The sequence below is a fragment of the Canis lupus genome, chromosome 18 (genome assembly GCF_011100685.1).
Source record: "Canis lupus familiaris isolate Mischka breed German Shepherd chromosome 18, alternate assembly UU_Cfam_GSD_1.0, whole genome shotgun sequence".
Classification (NCBI taxonomy): domain Eukaryota; kingdom Metazoa; phylum Chordata; class Mammalia; order Carnivora; family Canidae; genus Canis; species Canis lupus.
In genome coordinates, this window is record NC_049239.1 from 21,959,803 (window position 1) to 21,983,109 (window position 23,307).

The 23,307-nt window shown below is 37.1% G+C and overlaps 1 protein-coding gene across 8 annotated transcripts in view; it reads right to left on the reverse strand.

Moving 5' to 3' along the window:
- Positions 1-23,307, reverse strand: part of CACNA2D1 (calcium voltage-gated channel auxiliary subunit alpha2delta 1) — a 475,745-nt gene that overhangs the window by 123,618 nt on the left and 328,820 nt on the right. For all 8 annotated transcript variants that reach the window (XM_038562843.1, XM_038562841.1, XM_038562842.1 and 5 more), the window contains exon 7: positions 14,633-14,764. In XM_038562843.1, coding sequence (XP_038418771.1) covers positions 14,633-14,764 — 132 coding nt within the window. The remainder of the gene's footprint in view (positions 1-14,632; positions 14,765-23,307) is intronic.

Genomic DNA, 23,307 nt, shown 5'->3' on the forward strand with positions numbered 1-23,307 from the left:
CATTTTTGGTCACATGAAAAGAAAAAAAGTAAACTTCACATATTCAAAAATGCCTTAGAACCCAACCCTGGTCCTAAGGCCTGGATCTAATTGGTGTTATGTGGATCATTACTTTGAGCTTGCCTCAGTTATCTCTTACGGATTATTAGTGATGGTTCTGAATTGTAAGCCATGATAATGAGTTTGAACTGTTTTTAAGCCCCAATCAATTAAATAAATGTGTAGTGTATGGCTCATAACATTTCCAGGAATCTGAATGTTGCTGCCCAAATACTACTGTCCCAAAATGAATTCTCCACATTCTCTAATTTATATCACGGCTCCCATATGAGGGTCCAGGATGAGTCTCATTAACAGGCTGAGGGTTATGTACCCACACGGAAATGCCAGAGAATCTAGAAAGGCAAATAGCTGGCCTCTTCAGATTCTGTGTTACAAAATGGGCTCTGTTATCCAGTAAAACTTTTAACCTGGGAAATACCCAAAACATGGAAAAAGAAGTCTATCCCTTATGGTAACACAAAATAACCTAATGAACATCTCAAATCTTGCACAAAGCACAAAGTTCATCTCACATGACGAGAGCCTAAGTTAATTCCTAGCCACAGAGGCATAGATTCTGCTTCAAGCCAGTAGTCAATGGCCTACAGCTGGTGGCACTTCTGCCTTCTTCGGTACTTGGTTTCTAAAGTCACTTAGGAAGTATGGAGAAGGCATACCCAAGTCACAACAATCTGAGGCTTGAGTTGACACCTGTTACTATCACTGATATACTACTGGTGCTGCATAGACACAGAGGAGGTCTGACAACTATTATTTCCTGGCCAGGCATCATTTATTTCCAAAGGCAAAATTTCACAATAGAATGAGAAGACACAACTGTGGAAGGCAGCTAGGAGCCTTGGCCACAAGTACAGATGGACCACTGAAATATGAATAATGTCCACTACTCTACCAATGAACTTTCTGTTTTCAGCAGTGTTTTGAGTAAGCCATATTTAAAATGAGAGAGATGAAGATGGGCTAAGGTCAGAACCCAGTAAATATAAAAAAAGATGTTGGATTTAAGAATGATTTCTAGACTGGGGCACCTAAATAGCTCAGTCAGTTAGTTACATAATCAACTTGTGATTTCTGCTCAAGTCATGATCTCATGGTCATGGGATAGAGCCCTGACTCATGCTTTGTGCTCAGTGGGGAGTCTGCTGGACATTCGCTCTCCCTCTGCCACTCTCCTACCCCATATTTTTTTTCTCTCTCTCTCTCTCAAATAATTTTTTTTTTTTAAAAGAATGACTGCTGTACTAAATCTTAGGACTGAGACTGCTAGCACAGGAAACTCATAGAAGAAAATAAGGAGAAGCCACCCCACTATTTTTTTATGCTATTTGTGTTACCAAAGCTAGACTGCAGAAATCTTGTCACGGTTGTAACCCAAAAGCAAGTTTGGGGCTCTAGACCTGCTGCAGAAAGAGCAGGATATGAGAGCTGTCGATCCTCAAGCACGACCCTCTTTGGATGTGTCAGAGGATACAGACAGAAGGACAGACAGAAGGACACCCCCAGAGAACACTACCAGGAGCAGGCACATGGGCTAGCCCAGGAATTTTCTTTATCTAAGAGTAGGGGGTCTTTGGGTTTCTTATCTGAGGAGTTGTAATATATACTACAAACGTGTGACTGCTCTGTATTTCCTACTCTCTTTTTTCAAATGGGATTTTTACAGTGGCCATCCAGAAGTCAGTATCCTCATGTGTAAGATACCTGGGCAATAATGGCAACAGGGTGGAAGGAATGACTGGTACTCTGCTGTATAAACAGTCCAATTAGGAAAAGTAATATCCACATGATATTTCATGGGAGAATTTCATGCCACCCAGAGATCCCGGTTCTTACCTGGATGTACTAACTTGCTGGGGCTCTGGATCATTTTCTATGGAAAGATGGTGGGTGTGTTCTATGTGTTGGGGCGAAAAACACACAGGTACTGGGATGACAGAGGGACAGCCTGTGACAGGGCTTTACAATACTCTTTTTCTCCATTCTCCTAGTAACAGTACAGCCTCAAGTTTTAGGTGATTACCTACAAGAAACTATATTTATCAGTGTCTCTCACCACGTTGCGGCCATGTGATGAAATTCTAGTTAAGAGCATTTGAGATATGATACATTTACAACTTTTATGGTCATGCTGCTTGCCTTCCACAGAGTTTTCCCTTTTTTTCCATCTAAACTATAAATGTAGTGGTACCAATCCAGTTTTGGTCATACAGATGAGGCCCAGGACCTAAGGAATGGCAGGTGGATGGACCACACTGTCTACAACTCATCTACCTATTAGGTAAGAGTTTAACCTGAGAGAAATGTACAGTTTCTGTCACATTAGCCATTGTTTAAGTAACTGAATCAATAATCTGAGAGAAGTCAGAACTCTACCCCATTACACAGACCTGAACATAAAGGAAGCAAAAGCTTCACAAAGTCTTTGAAATCCACTTCACTGTTTTTTCTTACACTCCTCTATCTTCTTAGAGTATTATTTTGGCCGTGAGGAAACTGCTTATTGCTTGTATATTTCTACTACTAAAATCTAGTTAATTTTCATGTCTTCATCTTTCATCTATCAATATTGAATTTGGGGGCACACATTCTGGTCCCCAAACAATTGTCATTTCCCAATCAAGTTTTTCAAAAGCTCAATGACTGAAGCTTTATCACACACAGCCACCGATGAGATGCACAGGCAGCAGGTAGACTGGGAGGCACGGGAGGCACCATCATAGGAAGAGTCTATCCTCTTAGCTGTCCTTTAAAATGGTCTTGTCTGATTGGAAACAGCCGAGTGTAGAACTTCAGAAATGAGTTTGGAGCTAGCCCGCCTTGAGTTTTCACTGGACACATTACTTAATGTTATTCAGTAAAATGAGAGTAATGATTCCTATTTCTTACTTCCAAGGGTTTATAGTTAAGGTTCAATGACTTATACACACAATACTTTGAATTAAGTTGGCACCTAATGGACAATCATGTGAATATTAAAAAACGGTATCACTGGGTCACTGGAACTGATTATAGAGAGATTTTCAAAATAGATTATTATAAGATGTACTTGGATTTTAGCTGCTTAAAAGCACATTCCTATGACTAGGGCTTGGAACATCATACCATTTCCCCATCCTACTCCATCCCCTAATGATGCAGACTGCTGTAATAGTCAATAAAATCTCCTGGAATCTAAAAAAAAAGGACTATATGAGGTCACTCCAGAAACTCCGTGGAGAACACTGGCATAGATCAAGGGTATAGATGAGAAAGGTGTACAGGCAGGGACCTAGATAATTGGAACACTATGTTCTTGGTGCTTTCCATCTGTGTTTTGTCCTTGTTTCATTTTATTTAGAAACTTCTCTTTATATTCTGATACTTGTTTTCAGTTCTAGTACCTAGAATAAATAATAGAATAATAAATACTTATTAATAATAAATAATAAATACTTATTATTCACTACACACACACACACGCGCGCGCGCGCGCGCACGCATAGCCATTGCTACCAGCAGTTACACTGCAATGTTTCTTAAAAAGAATACATACAAAATAAATTCAGAAGAAAGATAAAATTGATAGCTATTATAACCGAGACAAAAAACAAGTTCTTTGACAAAACAAAGGATTGCTTTTGGGAAAGCTTTCACATGAAAGGTGGTACTTATTTATAATCTATCTTAAATGATTGATAAGATGCCTATGACCAGAGATGGAGCTCTAGCATCAAAGCATTAAGACATATGAAAAGCAAAGGTAGGTTGTAGAGAATAAAACAAATAAAGGAGAGAAAAGGGCAATGTAAGAGCACGTGATCAAGGCTGAAATAAATAGTAAATAAAACTGGAGATGAACATTGGGTCAGAGTCTTGGAATGATCTAAAGCCCACAGTCAGAGACCCAGATGTCACTAAGTAAACAATGCCAGACTGTATAATTTTACTTGAGAACTCATAACTTAAATTGTGTTTCAGGGATGCCTGGGTGGTTCAATGGTTGAGCATCTGCCTTCGGCTCAGGGCGTGATCCTGGGGTCCTAGGATCAAGTTCCACATCGGGCTCCCTGCATGGAGCCTGCTTCTCCCTCTCTCTGTGCCTCTGCCTTTCTCTCTCTGTCTCTCATGAATAAACAAAATCTTTTAAAAAAATAAAAAAATAAATTGTATTTCAGATAACTTGTTAATATACTGATCAGCTATCTCTTTACATTGCATTTTAATTTAAGGTGTTTATAATTTTTTCTCCCACCTGTCAGCTCCTCCAGAGCAGAATTCACTCCTTCTAATATTTGAATTCTTAGGATATCTTGCATTCCTTAGAAACAGGATGTTTGCTTTTCTTACCATTTTCCCCCCTTCCAACCCACACTTGATAATATTGATTCAATTAATGAAATTGTTTTGGGATTTTAACTTAGTGACTGAGCGATGAGACTTGATGTTCAGATGATATCACTGTTTTGGCTTGAGAGTGCCTTTGCTGCCACCATGCAGTATGTCCAGACATTTCTCTAACTTACAGATAAATAAGCAGCACTAACTCACATGCAGATACAACATATCAGAGCCCAGGACAAATCACTAGTTTTCAGAATAAAAGCACTTATTACAAAGTGATTCGCTGGTAATTCTACCGATGCCAGATAACCTACGTAAAACGTTTTCATTTAACAAAGAGGGCTATTTGTCAGCAGGAGCAGCAGATATCACACAAGTTGTGCGTTAACTGGAATATTCAATAAAGTAAACAGTACACAACACCTTAATCACTTAGATGGCCCCTAAGTAGTTACTAGCTGTGGCTCAGAAATAAGCTCGAAAACCCAAGTTCTATAAAGACGAATATCTACTGGAGAATAATTTCAGATATATGCTACATAGAGAAAAATGTGAACTCTGACAAAAAATTGCCCATGTTTGTAAGTAAACAAATCCAATGAGATAATATTGATATATTTATAAAAACAAAAAATTATGATTCTACAAGAACAAGTTGCCTCTTGTTCTATCTAAGTCAATAAGTCTTAAATAATGTTGACAATAACCTGTTTCTTACTTTTTTTATTTGGTGTACTTAACAGAAGTGCTTAGAAAGACACCTGATTTTTTACAAAGAGTCTAATTTTTCTTAGCATATAGTGAACATGAAAATTAATTACATAGCAAAGATGTTTCTATGTATATAAAAATGGATGGAAGGACGCCTGGGTGGCTCAGTGGTTGAGCGTCTGCCTTCGGCCCAGGGCATGATCCCAGGGTCCTGGGATCGAGTCCCACATTGGGCTCTCTGAGGGGAGCCTGCTTCTCCGTCTGCCTGTGTCTCTGCCTCTCTCTGTCTCTCATGAATAAATAAAATATTTTTTTAAAATGGATGGCATATGGTATAGAAATTTAGCAATGTATAAAAGAAAGAACAGAATTCTGGGGGATATCTTTTTGAAGTTAAAAGGAACTGAAGCTTTTTTAGCAATACTTATTCTCATGCTTTATACATAGTGTTATCCACCATCCATTACAAGCAGCTTCCAGCTTCATATTAACATCCTTTTTAACTACTCTTTCCTGTAAAAAATAAATAAATAAATCACTTAATCAATTTAAGCATAACTGGATCCAGAGTTGATTGCAAAGGGAGTAACAATGACAACCACCCTTATGTGTGAAAAATAAGACAGCTTCTGGTAAGAGGAGTTATACAAAAGACAACAAAAATGAGTCATCTCCATAAATTAGGATCAATTGAGAATTTCAAGATAATATTTTGTCCCTACATGTGTGTGTATATGCATGTGTGTGTGTGTGTGTGTGTGTGTGTGTATATATATATATAATCACTGTTCTAAATCAAACTCACCACTTTATTCCCCAAATAAAAGTACTTCTGGTATTTTCAGCAAACAGAGCCAACATTCTCACTCCACTCAAACTAAAAGTTAAGTCACCCTTACATCTATGTCTGTCACTAAATTCATTTATTTAATCTTTTTTATTAAGATATAATTCAGATATAAAAATGTGCTAACTTGATACACTTATGTGAGGGCATTATGCTAGATGAAAAAAGTCAGAGAGAGAAAGATAAATACTATCTGATTTCTCTTACATGTAGAATCTAAAGAAGCCAAAGTCTCTTGGACACAGAGAGGAGAGGGATGGTTGCTAGGGGTTGGCCGGGGGAGGTGTGGGCGGGAGAAGCACAAACTTCCAGTTACAAGATGAAGAATTTGTGGGGAACAGCAAGGTGATTATGGTTAATAATATTATAATATCTACTTGTAAGTCGCTAAGAAACTACATTGTAAATGTTCTCAACACAAAAAAGAAATGGCAGTTATGCGAGCTGATGGAGGTGTTGGCTAATGCTACACTGCTAATCATTTTGTATGTAATATGGAAGTTTATCAATGTTTCTTTTTTTGTAAGGTCTCTAATGTCTTCATCTTTTTTTCCTATACAAAGATTCTCCTTTTTAAGTTCCTTGTTCACATCTTTAAAATCCTGCATCTGATCACTACAATAGGTTTCCCTCTGGTTTCAAGGTTCTCGGTTTCTCCTTCCCATCAGAATAAACACTCTTCTAGCTACTTTAAGCTATAGCGTTCCACTGATCAGAATGTCCTGGTGTTTTCCAACACATTAAATCCCAAACAATTCTGACATTTGAGGCTGCCTAACTCGCTGTTAATGAACCTTTTGATTTGACAGCACTCCTCCCCTGTAACAAACTACGAGATTAACGGGACTTACTAGCCTCTCACGCTACTTGCTCATCTCCCTGCTCCTCACTTCCTGCCTTTCTTCCTTCTGATTAGGCTTTGGCTTTTTCTCCTTCAACTTGATTTGTCAGTCCATAGTTCGTACCCTAGTCCATAACTCCGGTCTATGATCACCTTGTCTTTTTCAAAACTCCTATAGCAAATGTATGGTCTAATTTATCTGACACTTGACCATTCAATGATCTGTATTGGAATCTACATTTCAGGATCTATTAAATTTTGACTCCCTAAGTAGATTAAAATTTCCAGCAGATCGGACAATCTGGTCTTTTATTTTTTTAAAAAAGATTTTATTTATTCATGAGAGACAGAGAGAGAGAGAGAGAGAGGGAGAGAGAGAGGGAGAGAGGAGAGGCAGAGACATAGGCAGAGGGAGAAGCAGGCTCCCTGCTTGGAGTCTGATTCAGGACTCCATCCTGGGACCCTCCACAACCTGAGCCAAAGGCAGACACTCAACTGCTGAGCCACCCAGATGTACCACAATTTGGTCTTTTGAAACACACATGTAGTGGCGCCAGTGACGCATCCGTCATCGGCTCAGGTCATGGTCCCGGGGTCCTGGGATCGAGTCCTGCATTGGGCTCCCTGTGGGGAGCCTGCCTCTCTCTGTCTCATGAATAAGTAAATAAAATCTTAAAAAAAAAATATGAAACACTCATGCCCGGGGTGGCTGTCTCAGTCTTTGAGCATCTGCCTTCGGCTCAGCCTGTGACCCCAGGATCCTGGGATTGAGCCCCGCTCGGGCTCCCTGCTCAGCAGGGAGTCTGCTGCTCACTCTCTCTTTCCCTCTCTCTCTCTCTCTCTCTCTCTAACAAATAAATAAAATATTTTAAAAAGATTTTTAAAAATAAAAAATAAAACACACATGTGCACAGAGTAACCAAGTCCAAGATGTTTCTGTCCCCTGGAATCTCTTCTCCCCTTCCTTGTACAGTGTCTGCTCTTTAGCTACGCACATGGCCCTCCTGAACATAACTGTGCTGATGACAACACTGAATACTGGCCAATGTCCCACAAGAGGGAAGGTTTTATGTGACTTCCAGCAAGTATTCTGAGCAAGGGGGAGAAAACCGTTCTTGGTGCCTTAAGAAGGAGCACAAGCAGCAGCGGTGGGCCTGAGGCGGAGGCCACGCTCAGATGACAAGAGAAAGCAGGCGTGTGGACCCCGTCTGGGGGAAGCGTCCCTATCAGCTCGTCTGCACCCCCGCGTGATACTCTGACTTAGGTCAGAAACAAACTTCCATAGTGTTGAAATCAAATCGTTTTTGTAATTGGTAGTATCCATAACTGGTACACTGGATTTTAATAATTATTAGCACAAAAAAGTGATGATGTCATCATTTCCATTTCAAGTCTGTTCATACAGAGATCTGTAAATATACATTTATAGTTAAACCTTGCATCCATTCACAAATATCTAAGTAAAAAAAAGAATTTAGGAATTTTTAAAAAGATAATTCATCACTGAAAACAGTTACCTGTAGAAATACCATTAATGCTGAGGCTCAAACACTATTCTATTTTCTTCAAATTGGCTAGAAATCTATCGCAAGTGCTGCCTTCCTAAATAATCAAGAAGAAAAAAAAGTATTCTTTGGACTACACCCGGTCATGTGCTATTTGACGTTTAAAGCATTTTTGAGCTATTTTTAAAAAAGTACTAAACAACTCAAGAACATACAGAAATAATATGCTCCATATACTTCGTACACAGGTTCTTTTGCATTTTATTACAGCAAAATCTTAGCAGATACAACAACACAGCATTGTCTCCCAGAGGTGTACTTCATACCAACTCAACAAGTAATAGGTCACTTTATTGTGATCCAGTGGTTTTGAAATGAACAAATGAAGAAGGGCAGAGAAAGAACAAATGCTTAATGGAGACATTAAGAAAATGTCAAATGGGGGCACCTGGGTGGCTGGGCCAGTTAAGGGTCTGCCTTCGGCTCAGGTCCTGACCCCGGGGTCCTGGGAGGGAGCTCAGCTCAGCGGGAGGCCTGCTTCTCCCCTCCTCCCTGCTTGTGCTCGCTCGCTATCTCGGACGCTACCCCCCCACCCCCCTCTCTCAAATAAATAAATATATATAATCTAAAAAAAAAAAGGAAAATGTCATATGAAAATGAAGTAGATATTACGCTTTTCCTTCTTTTTCTTTAAAGATTTTATTTATTCACGAGACACACACACACACACACACACACAGAGGCAGTGACCCAGGCAGAGGGAGAAGCAGGCTCCATGCAGGGAGCTGACGTGGGACTCGATCCTGGGGCCCCAGGATCAGGCCCTGGGCTGAAGCGGCGCTAACCCATTGAGCCACCAGGGCTGCCCTTTTCTTTCTTTTTCAAATACAATTAATGATCTAAAAAAGAGTAAGTACTGCCTCCACTGGCATTTCTATGAGCCACTAATTCCTAATTACGATCCCAATTACAGTAGGAATTAAAACAATTGCAGGAGATGCTAACAGGTAAAGGAATAATGTGAACCTCTGTTCATATGATGGGTAAGATTTCACAAAGCGGATAGCTTTGGAGTGCAGTTTAATAGCTTTAAAGTTCATTTATCCAAATCCATTAAGAGCTTCAAAAGCAAGCACTCCTACATTACACTGCCTTGCCGGCCAGCACGCTGCCTGGGGGACTTCGTGTCCCATGAAACAAGGACTGTGGGCCCAGCAAAGGCTAAACCCTAAACACTGAAGTAGATAGTGTTAGTGTCCTGCACTGGAAATCATCTTCTCTCATCCTAAGTTACTGGGGAAGAAATGGGCTCACAGATGTAGCCCCACTTAGCCGAGGTACACACTACGCAGAGGGCAGTTGTCACAAGCATCAAAACCACCCTCCGCCCAATATATTGGTCCCTTCCCTTATCACACAGCCTATGCCCCCCATCTAAGTTGGAAGCTGAAAAAGGAGGAAGGGAGGGGGTGGAAGAGCCAAAGCAGAAGGAAGAGAAGAAAAAAGACCTACAGAATCCTTTTTCCAGTTTATATCTATCCACACCAACCAAAAGCAGGCAGTTCACTGAAGTCGGGTCCAAGGACAGATGTCAGAGGTCAAAAAGTCACTGACTACTGACCAAACTGCTTTTCAGAACCAGCTCTGCAGAGGTATCTTTATACTATATCAGCTCTAGAAACTTCTAGTAGTTCCTCCATGTCATTTAAATAACGGGATAAATGGGGATCCCTGGGTGGCTTGGTGGTTGAGCGTCTGCCTTCGGCTCAGGGTGTGATCCCTGGAGTCTCGGGATCGAGTCCCACATCGGGCTCCCTGCAGGGAGCCTGCTTCTCCCTCTGCCTGTGTCTCTGCCTCTCTCTGGCTCTCAAGAATAAATAAATAAACTCTTTAAAAAAAATAGGACATTCACTTAAATTTGAATTTTGATAAAGGTCAGATATGTTTTTAGCGTATTTCCTGAATATTGTATACCTACATTAAAAAATTCATTGTTGTTTGTGTGACATTCTTACTTATCTGGGCATCTTTTATTTTACTCAGAAACCCTCTTGAGAAGTGCATTAACCAAGGTCAGAGGCTAAACCCTCCTCTTCCGACCACCTCAACCACGTGGTGTTAACTGGTGGATATTATTTACTAAAAATGTGGACAGAGTTGTAAACAGATGGCTATTTCAGTTTCCTTGTCAACTGACTGTAATCTCAATTATGTTCTTCAATTTCTCACATGAAGAGAAAGATGAATTTAGGCAAAATTATTCTGATAGTCACTCTGGTAAAAATGCCTACTGTTTTCTATTTCCAAAGTACTTTACAGTTTGTTATCTCATCGTTAACAACCTTTAGGGAATAAACTGAAGAGTTATTGTATTTTTTTTCCAGATTTGATGATTAAGATTGAGACAATTTCAAAAATCCAACCAGTTTCTCATAGCTACTAGAAAGATCTAAGCCTGAGGTACAAATCTTATTATATAAAAATTCAATTAAGTAAAAGTAACATGTTTTATTTCCATTCATAGCAAGGTAATTAACAATATTGAAGACTATTTTTGACCTTTACTTTAACAGATGCTTATTAGACATGAGCCACCCTACATTATCCTGGCCTGTATGAAAATGGTAAGAGAAAAAAGTATGGCTTACTGAGACATTTTTAAAAATCACTTTACTTGAAAAAAAAAAAAGGCTTTAAGCTTGAAAAAAGTGTTAAATGTGTTAAAAACATGTCAGAAAAAAAAAAAACATGTCAGCATCAACAGAAATATGGTGACTTACTTTTAAATTATAATATTGTCTTAAAATCTTTGATAAATAGACTTGGTTCTATTTTATTATTAATATAAAAAGAACAGTCCTAAAAAAAAGAAAAAAGGAGAATCTTCGGCCATTTGTGACAACATGTATGAACATGGAGAACTTCACACTAAGTGAAATAAGCCAGATACAGAAAGATAAATAATTCAGGACACCACTTACATGAAGAATCTAAAAGAGTAAAGTCATAGAAGTAGAGTAGTGGTGAGAAATGGGGAGGTATTAGAGGGTCACAGTTCCAGTTATCGAAGAAGAATAAATCCTAGAGATCTTCTGAACAACATAATGCCTATAGTTACAAATACTGTATTATATGCTTAGAAATTTGCTAACCCTCCTATCACAAAGAAATATAATAATAGATAAGATGGTGGCATGGTGGCAAGAAACTTCTAAAGATGGATAGGTTTATAGTACTGATTATATAGTGATGGTATCAGAAGGTAGATTATCTCCAAACTCAAGTTGTACCTATCATGTATGGCTCTTGTATACCAAAAGGTTAGTAAAAACCAAAATGAAATAAAAAGAACTTAGGAAGAGATCACCAAAGTCTCAGTTATGTCAAGTGTGGTTTGTAGCATACAAGACACCCATTTTAAATAACCTCCTCTAATAGGTAAATGAATTCCAGCCATCAGTCATTCAATGAACCAACTTGTCTGGCACACCTTTGCTCAAAAACTAAGTACTACAAGAAAGCCAAGGGTTGCTTCCATAGCTAATATTGGGGGCGGGGGGAATCACAAGGATTCAGCTAAATTAAACATTCAAATATCTTTTCAAATTAAAGAAAATGTGGTCTATATAAACAGTGGAATATTTCTCAGCCCTCAGAAAGGACGAATCCCCCACCATTTGTTTCGACGTGGATGAACTGGAGGGTATTATGCTCAGTGAAGTAAGTCAGTTGGAGAAGGACAATCATCATATGGTTTCACTCATACGGGGAATATAAGATATAGTGAAAGGGATTATAGGGGAAAGGAGGGGAACTGAGTGGGAAATATCAGAGAGGGAGACAAACCATGAGAGACTCCTAACTCTGGGAAATGAACAAGGGGGTAGTGGAAGGGGAGGTGGGTGGTGGGATGGGGTGACTGGGTGACGGGCACTGGGGGGGGCACTTGACAGGATGAGCACTGGGTGTTATACTGTATGTTGGCAAATCCAACTTCAATTAAAACAGATTAAAAAAATAAACATCTTTTCCAAGATAAAGTGGACAAATGTCAGCACGCTTAAAAATATATGAAGAAAGTTAAGAAAAAAAAATTAAAGTCATTAAATCAAAGCCATTATCCTTGATTAGCATCCAAAATGAAAGAATATAGAAAATAATCAGTAAGGTTAAAAGTGAGCACTGCTTGTAAAAAGAGCCATCTTTGAAAACTGCTCATAACTCAACCCATCTTTCCTTCCTCTCTTGACCTCATGTTCTCGCTCTTCTTTCTTATGCAGTCTTCCCTCCATTCCCCTATTTCTCTTAGAACAATTTTTTCCCCCTCAGCATCATCAATTTCCCTCTGGTACTGGCTCTTGGTTTTTCATTATTACACTAATTTTCTCTCATCTTTTCCACCTTTCCATCAATTACTCATATGTGGAATTTGTAAAGAGGCAATACATTTTAACAAACTTTACAATTATATAATGCTATAAGTTATTGATAAATGTATTCTTATAACATGTGATTTACTGAATGAGTCATCATGTATCTAATTACTATGTTTCAAAATGATACTTAAAAATGTTTTGTAACACCTGACATAACTTTAAGGATTATTATATGAGGTTTATTATGTTCATGAGTAGTGGTGCATTTTTTAATAGGACTTATATATTAAAATTTTCAACCTCCTCATACAGGACTTTTAATATATTAGTAAATAACTCAAGAATATTTGGAAGGGTTGTACTATACTGAACCGTATTTCTGTAAGTAGAAAATTCTACTCCTGTAGCAACCTATATGATAATATTACATAGATACTAACATCATTTTTTTAAATTTTTTTATTTATTTATGATAGTCACACACACACACACACACACAAAGGCAGAGACATAGGCAGAGGGAGAAGCAGGCTCCATGCACCAGGAGCCTGACGTGGGATTCGATCCCAGGTCCCAGGATTGCGCCCTGGGCCAAAGGCAGGCGCCAAACCGCTACACCACCCAGGGATCCCAGATACTAACTAACATTATTTTATTAACTCATGATTGTTTTCAACAAAGAAAAATGAAGTAGGTCTTGACTAGCCCATTGAGTTTCTACAAAAAGAAATAACTGTCACTGATCTCACCATGTGGATTTGCATCCATGCGGAATGACTTCCTAATCTAAGGACCAATCAGGCTGATGATGCCTACATACTATTATTCATTTTGTCATACAAAGCTAGATATTAGCTTATTTCTATTTCACCCCATTTTCACTGTTTTGACTTTTTATTATGAATAATTCTATTTGTAAAAGATATTTAGAAAACTCAAGTCAGCCTTTGGCCCAGGGCGCGATCCGGGAGACCCTGGATCGAATCCCACGTCGGGCTCCCGGCGCATGGAGCCTGCTTCTCCCTCTGCCTGTGTCTCTGCCTCTCTCTCTCTCTGTGTGACTATCATAAATAAATAAAAATTAAAAAAAAAAAAGAGAAAACTCAAGTCATAAGAAGAATTCTTCTATATATTGCAATTGTTCAAAGCCAAATTACCTAGCATGTATCTCACAATACTCAAGCACAAGCATTTGCCACAGTTCACTCTAAAAGATGAGGTTAAAAATATCGGCAGACGTTTCTTTTAGTTTTTTCAACAAGTTCTCAGGATCTATACCAGTCATAAAGTTTTGTTATTGATTTATTTCTCCTTAACCTCCTTTATAAGAATGAAGGATATTAGATAAGGGTTTATTCATTTTAATGTGTAAAATATATTGCTCTTCACTGAATATATATCATCACTAAAATGCCCTCAAAATTAATCCAACCTGATAATTATGGAAGCTTTATTTTCTCTGAAATTTTATTTTATTTTCTGTCATACTCATTTTAACAAATCCACATTCACTGACTAAAGCAAAGCATCAACACTTAGAAGAACACAGACTTGATATCTGGAGAAATATTTCAATTAGCTTCTAAAAGATTCTATTCCATTCTCCACTGTGATTCAACACTCTGTCCTTGTTGAGCAGATGGACCCTAATCTCAGAATTGTTTTAGGATTCATGAAATCCCCTGTTCCAGGTAACAAAGACACCTGCTCATAGCATCACTATAGCCTGGCCTGATTCCAGATGCCAACAGTGCCGGCTGCTCCCGAGGTCTTTTAGTTTAAAGTGACTTGGGTAGATAGAAACCCACGTAAGAAAGGATACTCTTTCCTTATAAAAGTAGTGTGATAGCTTTTTCTCACAATACAGGAGAAGCTAACAGATATTAGCTAATTATTAAAAAATATCAAGAAATATTAAGCCTAGTACTTACAATTTTATTTGATACCCACTGAGTCAGCGAGCACTTACCTGGATAATATCGGGCTAGGCCTGTGGCACTGCCAAACACCTGCCACAACAATGAAGGATCTTCCTCTCGATTTTTTTTGAAAACTTCATCTAAGGCACTTGTCCAGTTGAGTTCATTTAACACAATTGTTGCTATAGAAAAAAAGAAAAATTCAAATTTATAATTACTAATTGAATCTGTCTTCATTTATTTGTAGAATATTATACTTTTTCATCACTTTAGCTCTAAAAGTACTCTAATCTGGTGGTTGTCAGTAAGTTTAGACATGGAATTATTTCTCCAAACAAATTTTTATATGATGGAGGCCATATTGACATTTTGGGCTAGGTAAGTCTTTGTTGTGGGAACTATTCTGTGCATTGTAGAATGTTTAGCAGCATCTATGGCCTCTACCCACTAGATGCCAGTACCAACCCCCCCAGCTGTGATAAGCAATATTTTTCCAAACATTGTCAGAATACAAACAAAACTGCTTCCTTTGAGAACCACTGTGATACATAAAACAGGCAATAGCAGCTCTCCCAGTGGAGAAGGGGCAGGAGGCGTACTTCCCCTTGAAGCAGCTCCAAAGAAATCTACAGAACATCTGAGGACACAGTTGGATGGCCACACTTCTCTATTGACGAATCTCTGTAAACTACTAACATAATTTGGTCTGTTAATAGAATTGGGGGATAAAAGTATGTATTTGTCATTTTACATAGTTCATTAACTGTGTTTACACAACAATAAATGCATACATTTTGACAGAGAAAAAATTTATTCAGAGGCTTGACAATACCAGTGTTAGAAATTAGAAGGAGCTGTTGCTTTACTACTATCTTTACCAGCAATAGTTCTTTTACTCTGGTTAGTTCAATTAAATATTAGAGAATGATGCTATTAAGGGCCAGGTCATTGATTTTGATTCTTACTTGTAACTACTGACTGAATTTGGAAAGGTATTAAAAACATATGCTGAGGATGCCTGGGTGGGTGGCTCAGCAGTTTAGCACCTGCCTTCGGCCCAGGGAGTGATTCTAGGGTCCCAGGATCGAGTCCCACATCGAGCTCCCTGCATAGAGCCTGCTTCTCCTCTGCCTCTGTGTGTGTGTGTGTGTGTGTGTGTGTGTCTCATGAATAAATAAATAAAATCTTTAAATAAATAAATAAAAACATATGCCATTCATTATAATGAAAGAGAAGCAATTATAATGTGGGATTTAGCATATGATTTATAATTATGGGCCTCCATGATCATAGCATCTTATTTCTAACATATTAAACATTTAATCAGCTTAGAATATTATTTTCCCTTTACACAAAAAGCTGTCATACATCATCTCACATCTCCACGCCCCCTTTATATGTAAAGTATGTACCATGCCCTGAGCAGATGAGGAGATTGGACCACTGTGCTCTTGAGAATGTATGGTCAAGCCTAAACAGTGGAAATGAGTTTGGGATAAGGACTTGGAGATACAGCTTAATTCCTACTCTTTTCAGGGACCACAGCAAGTATAGGAAGCACATGCAGTCACAGTTAAAATGCGCCTAATATTTTATAAAGGTAAAAGAAACAAGAGCTTCTATCAAGAAAGATGCCCAGCATATGTGTTTATATTTTAAAGTTGATCGTTTACCAAAAAAATGAAAGCAAGGGTATTGTGGAATTGTTCTGGGACGGGCATCCTAATGCATCTCTCATTATTGAGAACTAACAAGATTTCCATCTTTATGGATGTGATTACTTGCAGAAAGATGAGTTGTGGGTGTGAATATTCATGAGCTGGGTCAGATCCATAGTGCATCTGAGATACTAGTGAATTTATATTCAAAAGCATGATCCAATGAACATTAAGTGGCCCGTTATATAAAAATTTATATTCACAAAGATAACCTGAACTAATACTCACTATTCATGAATATTTATAGTTATATACAAAACATCACAGAAAAGAGGAACATTGTACTTTTCTTTAAACATTCATGAATTTTACACTATTATTCTACTGAACAAATAATCATGTTTACTTATGATCTAGATATACTTCATTAATTGCCAATCTATTCCGGCTATCTCTTCAATTTCCGTCACTCTTTAATTCACATTAAGCAACAATTGATATCTAATTATTTTTAATAAAGTTTTATTTGTTTTCAAGGCTGCTGTTTTCTCAGTTTTGTTTGGTAACAACTACTAAGTATCACGCTTTGATACCCTGTGGAATATACTTTTAGGTACTTGGGGGAAAATGTCAAGCTTTGAAATATTCTTATTATTGTTATAGGTCTTAAAGTTTGCAGTTTATGTATCTGAAAATACCTTTTCAGATAAGACATTACTGAAGGAGATTTCAAAATGTTTTTCTCAAAATTTGTTCACCTGCAAATGAGCCAAGTACATGAAGATTCTGTATAATAGGTGTTTGAACTGATAAGTTTCATTCAAATGAAAGAAATGGTACCGTATACCTACCACATGTGTAAGGCTTAATCTTAGATTAAGGATACAGATGCTTCCATTTACCCTCGTATATTTATACAGATTTTCTTAGTGCAATCGTTATTCTATTGGTCATTATCTTAACTTAAATGTCTAAAGAAATCAAAATCAAAGAATCTGTCATGGGAGTGCAAAGTTAGTAAAGTCTGTAGTCAGAAAACTTCACAGAGACATTCATTCAACTATACTGTTCAAATTCCTTAAAACACCAAAAAACTATAAGGAAAAATAATTGCTCAAGTATGATTTCTTTTCTCCAACTACACTGAACAAGTGAAAAATGTAAAGGAAAATATGTAAAGCATCAAAGCAAATCAAAAAGTGTGAATGCTATTTTAAATCCTTCTTGGCTATTTGGTTATATTTTTCTGATCCACTCTATGTATTCCATTTGACTAATAAACATACCTTATTTTGGTTTCCTAAAATGAACAGACTTTTATCTGCTTATCCTTGTAAAATTAAATGGCTTCTCCAAAATCACTACGGTGCCTCATATCTCTCCATTTCTATGCTATTAGCATAACTCAAGATAAACAATACTGAAATAACTGGGTAATCGGCAGATGCTAGAAGAGTGAAACTAATGCAGAATATTGGCCATGCTAAAAAGTTTATGTCATTTCCTGAATCTATTTGCTTCCCCTGCGACTTCCATTATAATTACCTACACATTTTTTTTTCTCTTTCTCTCTCTCTTATTTAAATTCCTAAGTAGGCTTCATTAGGAAGATGTTTTTAAGTAATTCTTCTGGCTACAACTAGGTAGAAAGCCTGGTATATTAGAAAAGGTAAGTTACCAATAGTTTTTTTTTTTTTTTTTTTGTGGGGGGGGGCGGTGTTTCGTATTACCAAGTGTTTATGTGGTTATGCTAGTGCCTTCCTGTCCTCAACCAGTATTTTTAGTCTCTTCTATTTCCCTAATACTATGGTACTGAAAAGATATAAAACATAATCCTTCTATGATGAGAAAAATAAAAGGAGCCCAAATACCTCCGAAAATTACCTTCAACAAACATCACTGTTTAATATGAATATGAAAATGCATTGTTCTGTTTGTTCTTATAAAGACTTGACACTCAAAAAGTAATTGTGGCATTCCGACTCACTAAAATTAAACAGACTTTGTTTCCATTTGTCATTGTATATTACAAAGAATGCTGAAAGCAATTAGTTTTATGGAAGTCACAATCTTTACTTGAATGTCTACAGAAAGAAATCAAAATTCAAAGACTTTTATTTAATTGCAGAATAATGATATAAATTGGTAGCCAAAAGATGTTTCATATAGGAACTTCAGAATAAATTATTTAAAAAAACTTGGAATCTTGGAATATTTTTTGGCCACATAACTTCATCCTTTTATTTAGACAGATAAACTTAGGAACACAGATAATAACTCTTCTATAGATTCTTTAGCAATATTTAAAATTATATTGCATTTCTTATTTTCTTTTTTTTTAAGATTTTATTTATTTATTCATGAGAGACAGAGAAGAGAGAGAGAGAGAGGCAGAGACAGAGGCAGAGGGAGAAGCAGGCTCCATGCAGGGAGCCCAACGTGGGACTCGATCCTGGGTCTCCAGGATCATGCCCTGGGAAGGCAGCACTAAACCATTGAGCCACGCAGGATGCCCCCGCATTTCTTATTTTCAATTATACACTGTATTATGTTATTTAACCTATATTATATTCACTCATGGCCTTTTACTCACTGCTCCCCCCCAGCTAATACTGTTTTGCATTCACACAACTCTTTAATTTCTTGCTTGAACAGATCTTAGAAGTACATGAGTGGCTTACTTTTTTTTTCCCTGTGAAGACTAACTGGTCAATGATGATCTAGCCTTGAACCTATGATGATCTAGCCTTGAACCTAGTGCCAATTACTACTGAACTTAGAATTAAGTGTCTTATGGCTACACAAAGAGTAAAGTTAGTCCTCATTTTATGTCCACTTTTAAGAAATGGAGATTTTTAGCTTTGTTAAATTGTTGTGATTTGCAAAACAAAACAAAACAAAACAAAAAGTCTTTTATAAATGTGCAAGGCTAAGCCTGTTAGAAGCAGTGAATGCTGGAGAAGTCAGCCTTGACTTGGGGGCCTCTATTCTGAATAGTATGGAAGGATTTCACTGTTAATTGATTCAAAATGCCAAGCATACGTCTCTATTCTTCTTATACTTCTTATACTTTCAAAAACGTGGCCTTGGTATTCAGCAATTCTCTTTCAGAATATTCTATTGTTCAATCTAGCTTCTCAAGGGAACAAAGAAAAATCTAATTTGAAACAGCACAAAAGGAGTACCTTACAATTCCTGCTAATTCTTCTAAGATACATGACTTAAATCTACATCTTATTTATGACATGGATTACAGAATCATTGACAAGTTCTGAATCCTATTTTCCTCCACAAATTTCAACCCATAAAGTATCACACTGTCGCTCCCTTTGAAATTTGAATATATTTTCTTGACTTAGTCATGGTTCAGGGCCTCACTGTACCTTGAAAGCACCATATGACTATTTGAAAAACCTTAAGATTAATTACAACACCCATAAACGTCAACTACATCTTTCAAACAAAGCAGATAGAAGCTAGCAAGACAAAGAAAAAAACATAGTAGGATTTATTCAAAATATAAAATAACTTTGATAAGTCTGTATCAAAAATGTCTTTTACAAAACACAAGGTATTTGACACGTCTTTGATAAGGCCTGTAAATGTTAAAGCTATGAAACAAAATAGATACTAAAATTATTTTTGTTTCACAATGCTAAACACGCTACAGTTAAATAAGTAAAATAAGAGAACTGAACAAAATGTTTACTACGCTCTTTCCATTTAACTAATAATACTGCTCTATTATAGCCTTGCATTTAGATAACACTGGCATGTAGTACTTAAACTACTGCCACTGATAAAGTCAGTAATACCTCATAAGCACACACTGTGTGACAGTAGTTGTGGTAACCACTTTCTATGCATTATGTCATTTAACTTTTAGAATGACACTTTGAGTGAGATACTAATATTATCTCCTTTTTTAAATGGCAAAAATAAAACATAGAAAAGGTATTCAAATTGACAGAAAAAACAGTGGGAAATGTTAGCAATATAGCACTCAAATAATTATGTCAGATTCTAAAATTTGTGCTGTTCATGAGCAACTGATTTCTAAGCTTTCATTATATGTGTAGCTCTGGTTACCTAGAATTTTAAAAGTGAAAAAAAAAATAACTATGCCTTTGTAGCACACTGTTTCTCATTTGACAGTGATATTTCTCCCAGAGGAATATGCACCAAAGCCTCGAGACATTTTGATTGTCATGATGCATGAGAGATTGCTAGCACCTAGTGGAGAGAGGCCAGGGATGCCCTGAGCATCCTAGGATGCACGAGATGACCCCCACCACAAAGAATTACCCAGCTCAAAATGTCAACAATGCCAGCTTTAGAAATCTTGCTCAAGAAAAACTATAAACACAGGACATCCAATATACTTTTTAAAAAGCCATATGTACAATGAACAGTGTCAACAAAAAGTCGAAACAAAATTTCTTCTTCACAGTGAAAGTCAGTATAATTTAAAAATAGTATTTCATGATACTAATGCTTTGAGCAACATTTTCATATCCTTTGGGTGGGGCAGATTTTCATGTTAGTGTCAGAAATTCTAACGCACTCTTCTCATACCTAAGTAAGGACTTCAAAGCTATTTCTTAGTGCCATTAAATTTCATCCTTTCTTACCCCCTGTTTTTGGACATTCACAGAATATTACAGTTTTGCTTTATTTTTCTTTTAATGAGTCAACACTTACTATGTGATTCTAAACTAAACTGATTTTACCTTTACCGCAATGTTCATTTTATCCTATAGTACATAAGGTAGTTATTAAAAGTTATATTTGACAGATGAGCTGCACCAGATGTCACTAATTTTATTCATCAACTTCATCTCTATAAAGGAAAAATGTTAATAAGAAGAAGCCCACTGATCCAATTAAGTACACACACAAAAAGAATCCACTTTAAGGACTAGACAGTGTGCATAAATATTAAAATGAATGAATCTTTTCAGTGGATTTGGCTAATGGAATCTCATCTAATCCCAGTGTAAATGAAAGATTAATAAGGTACAGACAGACTGGAAAACCAAATCTCATCTCTCTAATCACATCTCAGGCACCAGAATCTACCACCTCCCACTGCGGACTGGTGAACAGAAGGCTCCAAGGCACACGTGGGCCCTGATGAGGAGATAAGCCTTATTCCTATAGTGAATTTGGTACTAATATTAAAAGGCCCTTGTCCTTGTGAGTTCCCTGACCCCCGTATTACTGAGCTTTCTGGCCTTGCTCCCTTTCTTTAGCTTCCCATAGATTGAGCACCTGGCTAATGCCCAGAACCCAGCTGTTCTGCTTTAATGAAATCTGCAAATTGTGGCGTGCACAAAAAAGCCCAGAAGAAATCCACTTTGTCATTACAGAAAATAAGAATAATGCCAGGGAAATGGAAAACATGAGGATCTAATGTCATGTTTATTAATTGAAGGATTTGAATGTCACTTTCAATAAAATGGTAATTACTTGTAAGATTTTTCTTGGAGGCATGTAGGGATTCTGCTTAAGATCCTAAGTATGGGAAGCAAGGTAAAACCTTTGTTTTATCTTTCAAGCATTCTAAGCTTTTCTGTTTCTAATAGAGTTAAGACCAAATAAATGATTAGTAACTTTGGTAGCCAAGAGCCTGTATCACTGGCTCTTGCTACTTTAATCATTCAACCCCTTGTGCTTCTGCTGTTTTCATCTAAATAAAATAAATAAACACAAATACAGTAAGAATCCTAGATGATCTGCAGGATTAGTATAAATGTCCAAAAAGTTTATGAATAAAAGGCAATCTGTAAACAAGAGCTATGATGGCAATCCTTTCCTTAGCTGTTTACAATCTTGTATGGTGTGTATCTCTTTTGGCTGTTTTACACAGAAGCAAGCTTCTTTCTACAGCTCAGCATATTATTTTAGTCTTGTCAGTTATTTCACTTTAACAGGAACATTCCTTTTACATGCAGCAATTAGACTGTAATTCTATTTATTTTGTAATGAGCTACATTCTTTCTGTCTGCTTTACTTAGAAGCTCTCACATGATGAGGTGCTCTTCACTGGAATCATGCGGTTGAAATACAATTTTAAATTTGAAAACACTGTATTAATTTGTAAATATAAACCAGGAACTTTAGTGTCATTACCTGACAAAGATGATCCAATTGCTCCCATTGATACTACTTCAACCAAGTTATTTTTACCATCAATTTGACGGTTTGTAATGAAAATTGTTTTAAAAAGTTAAATATCTCCTTTCTATATACTAGTGATATATTTCAGCAAACACAGAGCATGCTAAATTTTGAACAAATGAAAATACCTAAAAATGCTCTAAACATCTTTTATTTAAACTTTTAAAAATGAAATATGAAATAGGGGAATTTTACAGAGAAATAAACTCTGAGACCATTCAAATGGAGTTGGGAGCCATATGAGAATGAATATTCAATTAAGACCAAATTTAAAAAACCTTAAATCGAGGGTGTTTTTTTAAACATATATAATATTTTCCTGGTGGTACCCTTTCCTCTGAATACTTGGCATTTATGAATTGAGTATGCGGATGTATATAGTGCAAGCAAAGACTACTCTCACTGACTGCCTTCCCACTCATAGACCTCATGGCTTGATGCCAGAAGAAAAGACCTGACCTTGGGAAAAATGTTTCAATCTCCCTCACAGCTCATTTTCCTCCCCTGAACAATGGGTCTTATAAGGGCATCTGCCTCACAGAGCCGTGCTGAAGATTACATGGACTTAGAAAACTGTCACTCAGTAACTGCACAATACATTCCACCAGCCCTTATCATTATCATCTTATTTACCTTTTAATATCCAGCATACAAACGATTTTCTAGAAACGTATCTTGAAAGGGGTGCCTAGGTGGCTCAGTCTTAATTTTGGCTCAGGTCATGAGATCGAGCCCCACGTCAGGCTCACTCTCTGCAGGGAGTTTGAGATTCTCTCTCTCACCCCCTCCCCTCTCTCCAACTTATGCTCTCTCCTTTCTTGCTCTTTCTCTCAAATAGACAAATCTTAAAAAAAAATACAACACTAAAACTAAAAATATCTTGATGG